Source organism: Macaca thibetana, chromosome 15 (genome assembly GCF_024542745.1).
Source record: "Macaca thibetana thibetana isolate TM-01 chromosome 15, ASM2454274v1, whole genome shotgun sequence".
Taxonomy (NCBI): Eukaryota; Metazoa; Chordata; class Mammalia; order Primates; family Cercopithecidae; genus Macaca; species Macaca thibetana.
The window spans coordinates 67321015-67338007 of NC_065592.1; the positions used below are offsets into that span (position 1 = coordinate 67321015).

Genomic DNA, 16993 nt, shown 5'->3' on the forward strand with positions numbered 1-16993 from the left:
TTGTGCAGCATAAACACTTTATATTTACCATTTTGCCATTTTGGTTTTTTTTTTGAGACGGTGTCTTGCTCTGTCACGTAGACTGGGCTGGAGTGCAGTGGCATGTTCATGGCTTACTGCAGCCTCGACCTGTTGGGCTCCGGTGACCCTCCAACCTCAGCCTTCTGTGGAGCTGGGACCACAGGTGTGTGCCATTAGCCAGACTATTTATTTATTTATTTATTTATCTATCTATCTGTAGAGATGAGCTTTTGCCATGCTGTTCAGGCTGGTCTCAAACTCCTGGACTCAAGCGATCTGCCCACCTCAGCCTCCCAGAGTGCTGGGATTACAGGCATGAACCACCTGTAATTTTCCCGCGAAGAATAAAAAGTAACCTTAGCTGGTATCTTTGGCCTTGAAACACTCAGAAACCTGGTCTGCTTACCATTTTGAAACATGGAACATAAAAAAGACATGTTCTTGAGGGTCAAGATTTAATAAAATGAACAAGTTTTACTGTATCAAGAATTTGTAACTTAAAGGATGGGGAAATAGAATATTGCTCTTTATGAGAGGTGCTGAAAGGAATTTGTAGTCTTTTTTTCAGCGTACCTCGGACACCTCTACCCACCCAATGACAATAATAAGAAATAAAGATACTATCAAAAAAGATCAAACGAATTTGAAAAAATAACCCATTATTTTTGAAATTAGGATCTCAGTGGGAACTCAGGGGAGAGGTAAAACATCCTGGTATGTTTTACTTCATTGTAGGAGCCAACTTTTTAGAAAAGAAGTTAAACACTTTTTTGATAACAATAACGAAAAGAGTTTAAAACAAAACTATGTTTTAACTTCAAGTTATTTTCCAATCTTTATTCAAGTGTTCATAAATATTTTATGAAATTTGGGCAAGTGGGAGTCTTAATTTTTTTACCTAAGTGTATTCCCAAAGGTTTTAGTGTCATTTAGGCCTTCTTAAAGAAGAAAATGCATTTATAAAATACACATGGAGGGCTGGGCACGGTGGCTCACGCCTGTAATCCCAGCACTTTGGGAAGCTGAGGTGGGTGGGTCACCTGAGGTCAGGAGTTCAGGACCAGCCTGACCAACATGGAGAAACCCCATCTCTACTAAAACTACAAAATTAGCTGCGTGTGGTGGCGCATGCCTGTAATCCCAGCTCAGCTACTTGGGAGGCTGAGGCAGGAGAATCCTTTGAACCTGGGAGGCAGAGGTTGCGGTGAGCCGAGATTGCGCCATTGCACACTCCAGCCTGGGCAACAACAGCAAAACTAAATCTTAAAAAAATATATATATATATGTGTATATATAAATATATATATAAATATATATATAATATATGTATATATAAATATGTATATATAAATATATATAAATATATAAAATATATTTATGTATAAATATAAATATATATATATACACACACAGAGCTCAGTATTTAGTGCAGTATGCCTTGTGGATTGATTTTAATAAAAATCTCTTATTATGTAGTTTAAAGAATAAATAAGATCTTTGCAGGTTTGAATAAAAACTAAAATATTAAAATAGTCTGTTAACTCCTCATTCATCCACTTAAATTGACAGCATTGTGTAAAAGCTAAAGTCTATAGTTTTGTATTTGGTTTTGTCATTTAACAGATTATAACAATCAGTGTTACATTGGGTAGATTATTGATCATCCAGGAACACCTTCCCAAATATAAAAAGGGAAAAGGCAGAGTCTTAACATACGCTTTATTTCCTTGTTTAGTTTTTAAGCTTTCTTTGCTTTCTGTCTTCAATTTTATAGTTCACAGTTTAACTTTTTTAGCACAAGGGAATTTTAAGACAAATACGCATTTGTACCTATATAGGGGCAGGTGCAGAAAATTTACATTTTGATTACTTAAAATGACTCTATCAACATTCTTGTGTTAAGGACTTACTTTCTCAATTGAATACCCTTATCTTTTAAATTTATAAGCAAATGTTAGTCAAAGGCTACTTAAAAATATCTGCAAATTATAATGTGTGTTCTCAATTACTATCTGTTTTGGTATTCGAGAATTCATAGCTGTAAACAGAAAGGTATCTTATCTCAGTAGCTGAGTGAGCTAAGCCTAGTAGAATAATTTTGTAGGATATTTAACATATTAGTGATTATGGAAAGCATTTTGTCATTTTAATTACTATCCCTATCACCTAGTGATGTTTAAGACATTTTAGATGCTCAATAAATACTTGAATAAATGAAAGGAAGGTCTCATAGAAAATGTAAAATTTTGTTTGTTGTATTTGAAAATATTGTTTTCCCTTCTTATAACTTATTGCTCCGTTTTGTGTCTCATTTAGTTCAGGAGCCAGGAGCTACCTTATATCTAAAATATTTTTGTCACATTAAGCTAATCCCCTTTGAACATGCAGTTCAATTTCTTTAATTAGCTTTAAAAATAAGGATCATTAAATCAGAGTGCCACCATCAATTACTGTGCAAGGGTTTGCCTGTTCAATAATGCATCAGAGCTGTGCTTTAATCAGTATTTCACTGAAAGATTTATGGAGAAGGAGGCCTCTCTAGGTTCCAAACTTGAAATGGAGTCCTATCATGTATAAAAAATTTTTCTTGTGATTGCTATCATTTTAGGTGCTGTATTTCATTGAATGCTCTCAGCATCCAATCTTTGCATTTCATAGTTGGAATCATTTCCAGAGAGTGTTTTACAGCATTTTTGGTAAATTCACAAGAAAATAAGCACATTTTTTTGTTCTGCAAGAAGAAAATACAAGGTGCATGATTTAAAAAAAGTCTGCATTTATAAGAGGTGCGTCTGTTATGGCAAATTCCCTGAAGAATGGCTTATTTCTTGTTTCTCATTATGTTAAGGTGTCTAACAAATAAACAAAAAATATGGGAAATTGAACTAGCAATGTATGTCTGTTTAAACAATTTACCAAAACTAGGGTTGCAAAAGTAGTACTCATTTTTTCTTACTAACCTAATTTAAGATGACGTATATTTTAGCTTTTAAATGATAGATTATAACATCCATCAGACATATATAAGTATTTTGGTCATTCTTGCTGGTATACTGTGTATTGAGAATAAGTCAAAATAACAATCATAAAACAGATTTGATAATCTACCAAAAAATGCTTTATGAAATAAAGTTTGATCCTAAGCAGTCATTTTTGTAGGTATTTACAGAAATACTTCTGGAAAGATGGATGGTAACCATTAAAACAGAGCTAATAATATTAACTTTCTTTTCAGTTAACAACTCAGAAGGAATAGATGAAATATAAGAAGTGATATTTTAGTGCTTTATAGTACATTTAGTTAAATGAATATATGTATTTGAAAATCTTCTATTGGTTTAAAATTGAGTGCATTATCATGTAGTTATGGTGAAAATATTGTAAATGTTTTTGAAAAGAGGTATAAGTAATTTATAATTTTGAAATCTCGTAATTACATTAGCCTTGTCCCAGCATGTATCAAAATAGTGTGGAAGTATGGCATAATTGTTATTTCCAAAAAATAATTTGGTATGCAATAAAATTATTAAAAGTTTTAAAAATTTATAATATTTGTGGAAGACAAATCTAAATGTGTTACAGAGGTTAAAATATGTTTGTTGAGGATTCATCTTTACCTGAGCACTTGTTAAAGGACTCCTTCTGGGAGTGGGAATTAGCCCATTTAATCCACATCAAGCCGGTGGAGGGCCACATGTCACAGTGGTAGACCAAACTTCGTCTTCAGTTATATAGTTCCTGTTCTCCTCATTTTAAGGTGAATGTTTGGTCAATGAACTTTAAATTCATAGTTACGGATAGACAAGATGTAGCTTTCTGTATACAGGCCATTGCTACTACTTGCCTTCTTTAAGAGACGTGTTTTTACATCTTTCATTGGAATGCCCCAGATTTTTTGCTTTGATTATATGTCTTATTTTGCAAACTTTGAAAAATTGAGAAATAACATACATTAAAGGGAAAAGGTGTGCCCAAGGATTTTTTTTTAACAAATTAGATATACATGTAACCCTTATATAAATCAAGATATGGAAAATGATCAGCACTCATAATTTGTTTCACCTTTCATTCAGCCCTAATCCTCCTCTTTAGGAATTACTATTTTGACTTTATCTCAGAGATAAGTATTACTATTTGAATTTTATGTAAATACAGTCTTAGCATATATGCTTCGTGCCTGACTTCTTTGTCTTGTCTTTGTGTCTGTGAGATTCATTTGTATTGTATGTGTAACAGTAGTTCTTTTTCATTTTCTGTTTGAATATTCTAGAATATACTTGTCCACTCTTCTGTTGATTGCAGTTTTTGGCTGTTATAAATAAAATTGCTGTAAACTTCCTAGTACCTATGTTTTAATATTCATAAGTGTGTATTTCTCTTGGATGTTCACTTAAGAGTGATATTTCTGGGTCCTAAGGTATATATTCAGCTTTCATGGATTCTGCCAAACTGTTTTCCAAGGCAATTATAAGTCCAACTCTTTCACGATATTTAGTGTATGAAAGTTCTTGTGGCTCCACATCAATGCTCACACTTAGTACTACCCACTTTAAATTTATTTCTTCCAATTTTAGTGACTCTGGGGGATATGTTATATTATCATTTTATTGTTTTAATTTGCATATTCCTGATGAATAATAATGCTGAGCACCTTTCCATGTGGGATTGGTCATTTGGATATCTTCTCAAAATTTGGGAACTTCCTGTTTTTTTTTTTAACCAATTTTTCTATTGATTTTTCAGTCTTTCTCTTAGTGATTTACAAGAGTTCTTTATATTTCCTGAATACAACTTCTTTGTTGGATATTTGTATTGTAACCATTTTCTCCTTTGTATTTTGGCTTTTCATTCCTTTAATTGTATCTTTTAATGACCCCAGAAGTTGTTTTTATTTTAAAAACAAATTTTAAATTTTAAAAATAAAATTTTTCTTCATGGCTATTGCTTTTTTTTTTTCTTTTTTGCCCTACTTAAGAAACCGTTGGCTACTCCTAAAATACAGAGATTTTCTCTCAGAAGGTGTATTAAAGTTTTACCTTTTAAATTTTGGATATGAGGTAGAAATAAAGTATTTATGTGCATGTGTATATTTATAAATAATTTTCCATTTGAATATCCATTTGATCCAGAACCATTTATTGAAGAGATCATCCCTTCTCCTTTACATTGTCATTATTGTTGTAAATCACGGGATCATATATGTGTGGGTCTGTTTCTAAACTCCATGTTGTGTTCCAATTAAAAAAATTTTATCATATTTTATATGCATTTTTAGAAAACATTTTAGTTTCTAATTGTTTTGCTGGGAAATACTAAACTATATTTTTTGATATTGATTTTACATCCACCAACTTACTAAGTTCACTTATTAAAACTAATGGTTTATTTGTAGATTAATTTGGATATTCAGTATACAAAATTGTGTGGTCTGCAAATAATTATGGTTTTTGTTTCTTCAGTTCTAGTCTTTATACTTTTAACTTATTTTTCTTGCCTTATTGGATGACCTAAAACCTTGGGTCTAATATTGAATAGAAGTGGTGATAGCATGGATTTTATCCATTATTTTTTTCTCCCGTCTTTTGAGCTGATCCTGTTTTTCTCCTGTATTCTGTTCATTGTGTGAATTAAACTAACTGATTTTCAAATGTTAACTCAACCTTACATTTCTGTAATGCCCAACTTGGTCATAATCATTTTCCTCTTTAAGTATCTTTGAATTGAGTCGCTAACATTCTCATTTAGTATTTTTCTATTTATGTTTATGATCTATAGCTTTTCTGTCTAATATAATCCTTTTTGGAGTTGGCAATTGAGGTTTTGTTGGCCTCAAACAAAAAGTAGAGAGCAATTCCGTCTTTTTCTTGTCACCAAAAAATTGATTTAATTTGGAAAAAAAAATGGGGAGAATTTACCAGTGAAACTCTAAACCTGTTCTTGTTCTGTTTTTGCAGGGAGGGGGGATTTTTAATAGTGCATTCAATTTCATTGATAGATATAAAATTATTATTATTATTATTATTTGATAGAGTTGCTGTCTGTCACCCAGGCTGGAGTGCAGTGGCTCAATGCAATCTCCACCTCCCAGGTTCAAGCGATTCTCCTGCCTCAACCTCCCGAGTAGTTGGGATTATGGGCGCGCACAACCATGCCTGGCTAATTTTTTGTATTTTTAGTAGAGATGGGTTTTTGCCATGTTGGCCAGGCTGGTCTCGAACTCCTGGCCTCAAGTAGTCCGCCTCACACTATTGGTATTTTGATAAATGTGTTTCCAAGGAATTTGTTCATTTCATGTATTTTTTCCCCATTTTTTTGCATAAGGTTATTGCATGCCTGTAGAGTCTATGTTCCTTTTTTTAAATTCCCAATACTGGAAATTTGTGTTTGCTATATTTTCTTAATCAGTATTGTTACAGGTTTATCAGTTTCATTAATCTCATCGTCTTTTCAAAGATCAACTTTTGACTTTTTTGAATTTCTTTATTGTATCATTTTCCTGTTTTGTTGATTTTTGCTGTAATATATGTTATTTTCTTCCTTTTCTGAGTTTGGTTTTCTGTTTTTAGCTTTTTGATTCGGATGCTCAGCTCATTGACATTTCATCATTCCATTTTTTCCCTCTTACATCTAAGTCTACATTTCTAAGCATTTCTTTAGCTGCATATCCAACAATTCTGGATGTAGTTTGCAGTATATGTAGTGTGTCGTATGTTCCTTATCATTCAGTTCAAGATTTATTTTAAATTCCTCCCTCCCTCCTTTCCCTCCCTCCTCTCCCTCTGTTTTGTTTTGTTTTGTTTCAACTTACGTAGATTTACCTAGCTATCCCCACAATCAAGATCACCACAAAGATCTCCCTTATTCTATTCTTTTATAGTCATACTTAACCCCTTTCCCACATTTGTAACCCCTGGCAACCTTTAATTCATTTTGCATCTCTATAATTGTGTCATTTCAATAATGTTATAAAAATAAAATCATAATATAGGTGACCTTTAGAGATTGGCTTGTTTGCATGCGGCATAATGCCCTTGATATCTTGAAGTTGTATATATTAATATTTTTCTTTTTTTATTTTTCAGTAGTATTTCTTATTGGATGTACCTATTGAGGGGCATTTTGTTTCCAGTTTTTCACTATTTTTTTCACTATATATAAGCTGCTGTGAGCAATTGTGTATGGACCTAGGTTTTTATTTCTCTACAATAAATAACCAGTAGTGCAGTTGCTAGGTTGTGTGGTAAAGGCATGTCTAGTTGTTTTTAGAAACTGCCAAACTATTTTCAGTGGGGTGTACCATTTTACATTTCCACCAGCAATGTCTGAGCAATCCAGCTTCTCTACATCCTCACCATTCTGATAGGTACGTAGTGATATTTCTTTGTGATTTTAGTTTGCATTCCTTTAATGGCTAATGATTCTAAATTTCTTTTATGTACTTACTTGCCAGCCATATATCCTCTTTCATGAAATGTCTCTGTTTTTTGCTCCTTTTCTAGTTGGTTTTTTTTTAACTATTGAGTTTTGGGTTTTCTTTATATATTCTAGATATGAGTCATATGTCAGATATATGTATCCTTGACTTCTTTGATTCTACTTTAATTAGTACTTTTACCACTTTCTAAAAAGTGCAAGGAACTTAAAACACTTCAACTTTATTTACCCTACTCCTACATTTTGTGCAACTGTATGTACTTTAATTACATATATCTTTAAAGCTCCACAAGTTTAGATTATTTACTGTTTTAAGGAATTCATACTGATTTACATTTTTTTTTTTTTTTTTTTTTTGAGACGGAGTTTCGCTCTTTTTGCCCAGGCTGGAGTGCAATGGCGCGATCTCGGCTCACCGCAACCTCCGCCTCCCGGGTTCAAGTGATTCTCCTGCCTCAGCCTCCCGAGTAGCTGGGATTGCAGGCATGCGCCACCATGCCTGGCTAATTTTGTATTTTTAGTGGAGACGGGGTTTCTCCATGTTGGTGAGGCTGGTCTTGATTCCCGACCTCAGGTGATCCACATGCCTCAGCCTCCCAAAGTGCTGGGATTACAGGCGTGAGCCACTGTACCCGGCCTGATTTACATTTTTAAACTCCTTTTTGTACTGTAATATTTTCTGCATAGGGATCATCTGAGATTTAATTATTTTCCTGCCCAAGATTTTACTTTGGTATTTCTTTTATGCAAATCTAAGGTAACTTGGGTGGAGTGTGTGTGTGTGTGTGTGTGTGTGTGTGTGGTGTGTGGCGTGACAAATCTAGGTTGTCAGGTATTTTTATCTTTTTGTTTTTTAATCATCTCATCAACATCTGGCCTTTGTTTTTCTTCAGAAGTCAGCTGTTGGTCTTATTGTTCTTTGAAGATTAGATACCTTTTTGCTCTCGTGGTTTTTAAGATTTTCTTTCTATCTTGGCTTTTAGCTGTTTTGCTATGATATGCCATGCTAGTCAGCCTCTAAAATGGCCAGTATTTCCTGCCTTCTGATATTCATGCTTCTGTATATTCCCCTCTTCTTTGATGTGGGCTGGATACTGCTTTGCTTTGCATCAATAGAGTATGGCAGAAGAGTTGGTTTCTTTTTGATACCATTAAAGTGGTTTATTTATTTATTTTTTAACAGCTCTTATACACATTTTTAATTGTTCTCAGTGGAAAAGTTACTCTGATACAGTTATTCACACAGAATGACCTTCATTGTATATAGAACTAAAGATAAATTATGTTTTCTTGGATGCTATTCTAGAAGCAGCTCTCCTACACACCTGCAAACGAGGAACTTGCTAAGAAGATACTGTCCATTTCTTCTGGAAGGCATATTGAATGATACCTAGGGCACTAAACACTTGTCTACTCAGACCTTCTCTAGTTTGTGTCCTTCGCTAGCTTGTACCAGCTAAATGTGCATTTCTCAAAAAGTCATTTTTAAAGCTATTTGTACCAGTTGTATTTATTTTATAATTGCACAACTTTATTATATAATATACAATTTTATGACAAGTTTATTTTTCTGTGAAAAAGTATTTAAATTATTTTGAAAAACTATATAGGTGAATTGATAAAACAGTTATTGGTGAAATTGTTAGTTATGTTTGATCAAACTATAAAACATATTTATGATAAAAGATATTTAGAATTATGAAATTTGTTACAGACTGAGGATCCCACACACCAAGATCTAATGGCTATGGTATGTTTGCATAGTAAAAAGTATTTGGATTTATGCTATGGTAAGCCAGATTGAACAAATTGCATGTATGAACAAATCCTATATACAGATGAATATACATGCATTTTTTAAGTAAAAGTAAGGTCCATATTTGTTCTTTGTTATGATTTCTGCTTTATTTGACCTTTTGTAGCATGTGAACCAATACTGGTTCTAACTGCATCTTATAAGAGGACTTTTCCTATACTGTTAAATACTTAGAAGATGTTTTAGCTTGCCCTTTCACATAGAATTTGCAGACTTTTAAATTGAATAATTTGCATAGTATTTAGGTTATGTTTTAGGTAATAGCACTAACTAAAATCCATAAATTAATGTGTTTATTTACTAAATACATAAAAGCCTCTTTTAGACTGAAATGTTCAGCCAGAACTTAAACAGAAAACAGATAATTGTTTGGTGACTCTTGCCCATTTACTAACAACTTCCGTAAATTATACAGAATGTTTATCTGTATATAAAAATTGCCAGATATTTATGTTTTCTTTTGTTTAATTTATATTTTGTTTAATTTATATTCTCAAAATAATTTATATTTTGTGTAATTTATATTCTGTTGATGAGAATCAAGATCTTTTCATTAAACATTTATAGCATGACTGCTATGAACAGACCTATCAAGGCAAATAAGATACATTCCTATTCCTCAAAGAGATTATAGTTCAGAAAGCCATTTAAATAAAGAATTATAGCATAATCAAAGGTGCCTTTCTGCTTTTTCTTATGAGTATAAATTTGCCAATGTATAAATAAGACTTTTGTATGGTGGTATAATTAAATAATAGTTTTTAAATATGTGATCTCTGTAACCTTTGCTTTTACATTTATGTAGACCTCAAGGTCAGGGATGAAGTAGGAGGAGTCATTGAACTTCCTCAAACCTTTAACAAATTAGGAAATGACAATTGATATTAAATACTTTTATACAGTTCTCATTTTATAATATTTTACTTGTTTTGCTCCCACTGACTTTACTCTTGGAATGCCTTTATACCTAATATTTCATAATATCAGAGCTTCTATTTTACCGTGAATTTCTTATAGACAGATTCTCTATTCTCTGAATGCGATTTGTTCATTCTGGCTTACCATAGCATAAGTCCAAATATTTTTTCCTATGTAAACATACCATAGCCATTAGGTCTTGGTGTGTGGGATCCTCAGCCTGTCACAAATTTCATTATGCCATCTGCTTCAACCTGAGCTGTGTATCTTCTGCTGGCAGACTTTATTGAAGTTGTCATGGCTCAGGATAAAAAAAAAATCAGTCTTGGCATAAGAAGCTTACTTTTGAAAAAGTAATAATTGATCGTGTCTGCTATAGATTTTAAAATAAACATTTAAAAGGATTCCCAAAAGTCTCTTCTCATCACATTGATCTCTTTTTCATCTGTGATTGTAGATAGCCAATATAATGGTTATTGGTAACTTTGGTAACTTAATGAGTTTTCTGTTTTATTTTTAAGGATAGGTAACTCTTATGTGTAGATTTTGGTGACATATTGTGAAATATTTTGATAGCTTCTGCCAGGGGATGTTCTTTGCCTAATGTTTTATTTCAAAAATGATATCTAAAATGTTTTGTGTATAATACAAGGACTGTATGTTTTGTGTATAATACAAGGATGATAGGAACACCATGATGAAAAAAATTTAGGTCACAAACAGCTTAGGTGTGTGACTTTACATGATTTCATCATCCTTAGAATTGAGATGATACTTGAAAGGTTGGTCAGGAGATTGGATCAGAATTAGATCCTTAAAAAATAGATAAACATTTTTTTCTGCCAATGTATGTTGAACATCCACTCTGTATAAGGCATTCTTCTAGAGAATGAGGGCATAGTAAAAACAAAATAGTCACAAATTTCCGCTGAAGAGTTTTTGCATTCTAGTCTATCTCCACTGACTGGGATGAAAGCTTCATGACAGCAGGGTGTGGATCACATGGTAATGAGTGCCATGAATTAAAACAGGGCAGAGTAAGTTTGTGAAGTATAATGGTGCTGTCTTAGATAGGGATGCCAAGGAGGATTTTTCTGTGGTGAGGCTGGGCACACCTGAATGAAATAAGGAAGCATGTGGATATTTGGAGAAGGATATACCTGTCTGGTAGAGTGGTATATCCTTGGCAGTTTGAGGCACAGTGAGGAGGGGAGCACAGCTAAGGCTAAGTGGGTGAGGGACAGACTGCTAGGAGATGAGGTCAGAGAGTGACCCCAAAACATCATTGAAGTAAGCTTTCTGTTAAGTAGTTATAGACAAAAAGTCACAATCCAGACACTCAACATAAATATGAAATTAGGATTGACTGCATTGCTTTATTATTATTTATATTTAACTTCAAACTCTTTGTAACAGGCACACACAAATAATTATAAAATCATTTCCCAAAATGGGATGATCTTTTCCATTGTTGTTACGTGTGTCGTTGTACTTAGAGTTAGCCAGTCAGCACAATTTGAGGGCACAGTCCTCCAGACTGCCAGTGCTGCCGCACACTTCTGATACCAACTGCGGCAAGTTAAGGTCCAGCTACAAACTTAAAGGTATAAGGATACATAAAACCACCCTCACTTATGATATCAGCTGCAAGTTTGCGAGGTTCCCCAGCCACCTTGAGGTGTCATAATTCAGTAGAGGGTCTTAGAGAATCTCTGAAATCTGTTATACACATGATTATCATCTCTTGTAGGGAAAGGATGCAGTTAAAAGTCAGCCAAAGGAAGAGATGCATAGTGCAGATTATGGGAGGATTCCAAACTAAAAGCTTGTGTGACAAGCTTGTGCTTGATCTATGTGTGACAATATGTATAGAGTACAGCCATGTGTCATTAGGTGATTTCATCCTTGTGCAAACATTGTAGGGTATACTTACTCAAACCTAGGTGGTATAGCCTACCACACAACTAGGCAACAACTGTTGCTCCTAAGCTACCAACCTGTACAGCGTGTTACTATATGGAGTACTGTATGCAGTTGTAGCACAGTGGTAATTATATGTGTATCTAAATATAGAAAAAGTACAGTAAAAATGTGGTTAAAAGATAAAAAATGGTACACCTGTATAGGACACACTTACCATGAATGGAGCCTGCAGGACTGGAAGTTACTATAGGTGAATCAGTGAGTGAGTGGTGAGTGAATGTGAAGGCCTAGGACATTACTGAACACTGCTAAATAGTCAATATACTGTATGCTACTAGATAGCCATTATAATGATTGGGTTATTGGTAACTTTGGTAACTTAATGAGTTTTCTGTTTTATTTTTAAGGACAGGTAAAAAACTTATGCATAGAGTTTATACATAAGTTATAAATACTGTACACCTAGGCTATACTAAATTTACAAAAACTTTTCTTTCTTCAATAATAAATTACCTTGGCTTACTGTAACTTTTTTTGCTTTATAAAGTTTTAATTTTTTTAAAAAAACTTTTGACTCCATAATAGCACTTAGCTTAAAGCACAAGCACATGTATAGCTGTGTTTGACTGTGTTGCAAACCCAGGAATATTACCTGATCTTGGTGTTCAGAATTTTTTATTGGGGTGTTATTTCATAGGTGTGATTGATTGCCCTGCCCATATGATTAAAATTCAACTCCGAGTTTGGGCTTATATCATGTGGCCTTGGGGCCCACCATGAAGGAGAAAGATACCTCTTCACTCAGGAAATTCTGAGAGAGGAAATTCTGAGAGTTCAGAGGTTACTTCATAGGATCTGAGGACAAAAAAATGTATGTCTGGATGTATTTGTGGGTGTGTTTTAATGAGTACCCTGAAGTTGAACCCTGGAAGTAATTAGTTTTTAAATTTTCCCATCTAATAAATGGTGCTGCATTGAACATTTAGTGATGCACATACATCTTTGTGTATTATCCTAATGTTTATCCTTGAAATAAATTTCCCAAAATAGAATTGCTGGATCAAAGGATTCGGACATTTTGAAATTTCATATGTACGTCCTTGTACCCTTGGAATATTTCCTATGAAATAGTTTATGGAATGTCAAAATTCTTAATACTCCCTGTATTACTCTTAGGTGAATATTGCAACTTCAGCAACTTCAAATATTGAATATGCCCACATTCCTCATCTCAGCCCAGCTGTGATTCCTACGCTGCAAAATGAATCGTTTTTATTATCCCCAAACAATGGGAATCTGGAAGCGCTTACAGGATCTGGTATTCCACACATTAATGGGAAACCTGCTTGTGATGAATTTGATCAGCTTATCAAAAATATGGCCCAGGTAAGAACATTTCTTTCTGTAATTGTAATACCTTTAATAATTTAAGAATGTGATCAAATTGTGGATAATTTGGAGAATATAGTGACATTTATAACATCTGAAACAATTGGAACAAAAAGTTGTGGGAGTTTAGATGGTTCAGAGATTTTCTAGTACAGTTTTATCATCATTTAAATTTGAGTATTATATGTTGTATTATAGAAATATTCTTTAGGATAAAGTGCTAACAATTACCTTGGAAAAATTTTTTTCAGTTTCTTTTTTTTCTAAACAAAGAAATGGTTCTAATAAGATGACTGTTATTGCAATAATTGGCTTTTAATTTAAGTTTTTTTTGAGACATGTCTTGCTGTGTCACCCACACTGGAGTGCAGTGTTGTGACAGCTCTAAACTCCTGGGCTCAAGGGATTCTTCTGCCTCAGTCTCTTGAGTGTCTAGGACTATAGACGTGTGCCACCACACTCAGCTAAGTTTTAATTTTATTTTTTATAGAGATAGGGTCACATTATGTAGCCCAGTTTGGTCGCTAACTCCTGGCTTCAGGTGATCCTCCCACCTTGGCCTCCCAAAGTGCTGGGATTTACAGGCGTGAACCACCATGCATGGCCTGGCTTTTAATTTTGTTTCTTTTTTTGTTTCCTAAACAGGGTCGCCATGTAGAAGTTTTTGAGCTCCTCAAACCTCCATCTGGAGGCCTTGGGTTTAGTGTTGTGGGACTAAGAAGTGAAAACAGAGGAGAGCTGGGAATATTTGTACAAGAGATACAAGAGGGCAGTGTGGCTCATAGGTGAGATGGTCACAGCGTCTACTTTGTTTTCGATACCACATTCTGAAGGTTTTGGTCACTGTGCGGGAATTTAGAAAGATAATAATGAATAGAAACAAATAATTGAACATAATCTGGTTATTAACCAGTTTTTAGAAGTCATTAACATTGTTGTGATAAAATAGCAAGTCCTTTGAAATGGGAGTAGCTTTTAAATATAGTCATAACTTACTTAAGTTTTGGTAAGGAAAGAAAAATTTGAGGATAACATTATTTTGATTGTTAATTAAATGGGCTCTTTTTGGTTAGATTTTAAAAATCACTATACTGGAAATGACCCAAAATAATTCGAGTTGCATTTGTTTATATACCCAAAGCAATAATTTAATATAGTTGTCCATCAGTATCCGTGGGGAATTGGTTCCAGGACTCCTGCAGATACTAAAGTCTGCAGATGCTCAAGTCCCTTATATAAAGTGGTATAGTATTTGTATATAACCTGTGCACATTCTTCCATATATTTTAAATCATCTTTAACTTATAATGCCTAACACAATGCAAATCCTATGTAAATATTAGTAGTCATACTGTATTTTTAAAATTTGTGTGATTTTTTTTTTTATTGTTGTGGCATTACTTTTTCTGAGTATATTTGATCCCCAGTTGGTTGAATCTGTGGATGTGGAACCCATGGATACAGAGGGCCAACTGTATAGGTATATCCACTTTCATTTTTAGAAGATGGGAATATCCAAGATGTCATGTAGGCTGAATGGGGAGCTGAAATAAAGAGTACTTTTAAATGGGAGGAGTTGAGTAGGAGTAGCAGTGGAATAACCTTACGAGAGTTGATGACCTGCAGCCAAAGCGTATATTTTTTTAAAAGTAGAACTGCAGGAAAAAGCTTAGAGTATTGGAATTAAAACTAGGATTAAAAATGACTTGAACATACATGCTAAAGAAGCTGTCATTTCCTTGAGAACTCTCAGATTGTCTTTTATCCCCTTTTTCATCCTTGATAGAGATGGAAGATTGAAAGAAACTGATCAAATTCTTGCTATCAATGGACAGGCTCTTGATCAGACAATTACACATCAGCAGGCTGTCAGCATCCTGCAGAAAGCCAAGGATACTGTCCAGCTAGTTATCGCCAGAGGCTCTTTGCCTCAGCTCGTCAGCCCCATAGTTTCCCGTTCTCCATCTGCAGCCAGCACCATTTCAGCTCACTCTAATCCAGTGAGTACTTAAAATTTTCAAAAGGAACAACGTATTTTTCAAGTTCTTTTTGGTTATCTCCAAGTTTCTAATTTGTGTAGGGTCTTTGCACTTCTTTAGTTTTTGTCTGACTATTCTTTTATCTTTCCCTAGCCTGGAATATTTGTTCTTTAAGCATGATAAAGCTTCTAGGTTCTGAAACAACCATTACTTTTCTTTGTGTAGTTTTTTCCTTTGACAGCATTCCTTAAAAATGGAAAATGTAGTCCTTTAACAAAAATTGACTTTATCTGTAGACAAATACATTGTTGATTTTGATTTTAAAATTATACAATTATATTGTTACAGTTAGCTGTCAGTAACTTTTAAGAAGTCATCTAATTTGGAATCCTGCCTCAAGGCAGGATTGTGCAGAAGACATTCTTAACATGTGACCTTTTTTTTCCCTTGATCTTTTTCTTTTTTTGTAAGAAGTGCTACAAAAGATCTTGCAAATCAGTGCCTGTCTTTAACTGCTGAAGTGAAATCATTATGATGATATATTGATAATTTCAAGAATGATTCTGTCAGTAGCGCTTACATTCTGTTGAAAGGGAAGTATACCAAGTGAAAGGGACATTGTTAGGACTCATTATGTCTGAATTTAATTATTTAATAACCACAAAAATTTCTACTGTAATATAAAATGTTAGTGCTTTATAAATTTCTACAAATTCATATATGAGCTTTGTTTGTAGGTTCACTGGCAACACGTGGAAACTATTGAATTGGTGAATGACGGATCTGGTTTGGGATTTGGCATCATAGGAGGAAAAGCAACTGGTGTGATAGTAAAAACCATTCTGCCTGGAGGAGTAGCTGATCAGGTAGGCTACATCAATAGATCTTTTATGCTATGTTATCAAATAATATGGGTACATCTTTTACATTTTTTTTGTTATAGAGAAGAAACTTTGGCCTTAGATGATGCCAAAGAAATTGAGTTAGAATCTTTCATTTTATTGAGTGTCCCTGAAGTGTTGTCTTAGACCTAGGGGAGGAATACCTTTGAAAAGGGACGTTAATCTTAAATTATAGTTTTAGACAATGGGCTTAACACTTTTGAACCTCAGACTAAAGCCAAGGTTATGGATTTGATAATTGTGGAAGTAGCTACTATTTTATAGTCATAATTCATATTTATAAACCTAGTCAGCTGTTTTGTAGTCACAAGGTATTATGGGAAAATATACTTTATTATTCATGCAAAAAAATTCAACTTGTTGCTTTAGTGATGGGTCACTGATATCGTCTTTGTATATGAAACACAGCCTGTTTTTATCACTTAAGTAGTTTATTGAGGCATTTTCATTTATGATATGTGATATTGTTGCAATATATGTGAGAAAAGATTTAACACATTTGTTATGATTTATATTTTAATTTGATAAGGCTTACTGGTTTAAGTAAGTTTTGCCTTGATTATAACTTTTTAAAAAATAAAGTGGTTGTTCGTACATGTGTGTCTGAACTT

At 33.7% G+C, this 16993-nt stretch overlaps 1 protein-coding gene across 9 annotated transcripts in view; it reads left to right on the forward strand.

Annotated features, from left to right (window-relative positions):
- MPDZ (multiple PDZ domain crumbs cell polarity complex component) overlaps positions 1 to 16993 on the forward strand; it is a 174438-nt gene that overhangs the window by 41810 nt on the left and 115635 nt on the right. For all 9 annotated transcript variants that reach the window (XM_050761615.1, XM_050761619.1, XM_050761622.1 and 6 more), the window contains exons 4-7: positions 13289 to 13498; positions 14147 to 14286; positions 15288 to 15501; positions 16218 to 16346. In XM_050761615.1, the coding sequence (XP_050617572.1) occupies positions 13289 to 13498; positions 14147 to 14286; positions 15288 to 15501; positions 16218 to 16346 (693 nt within the window). The remainder of the gene's footprint in view (positions 1 to 13288; positions 13499 to 14146; positions 14287 to 15287; positions 15502 to 16217; positions 16347 to 16993) is intronic.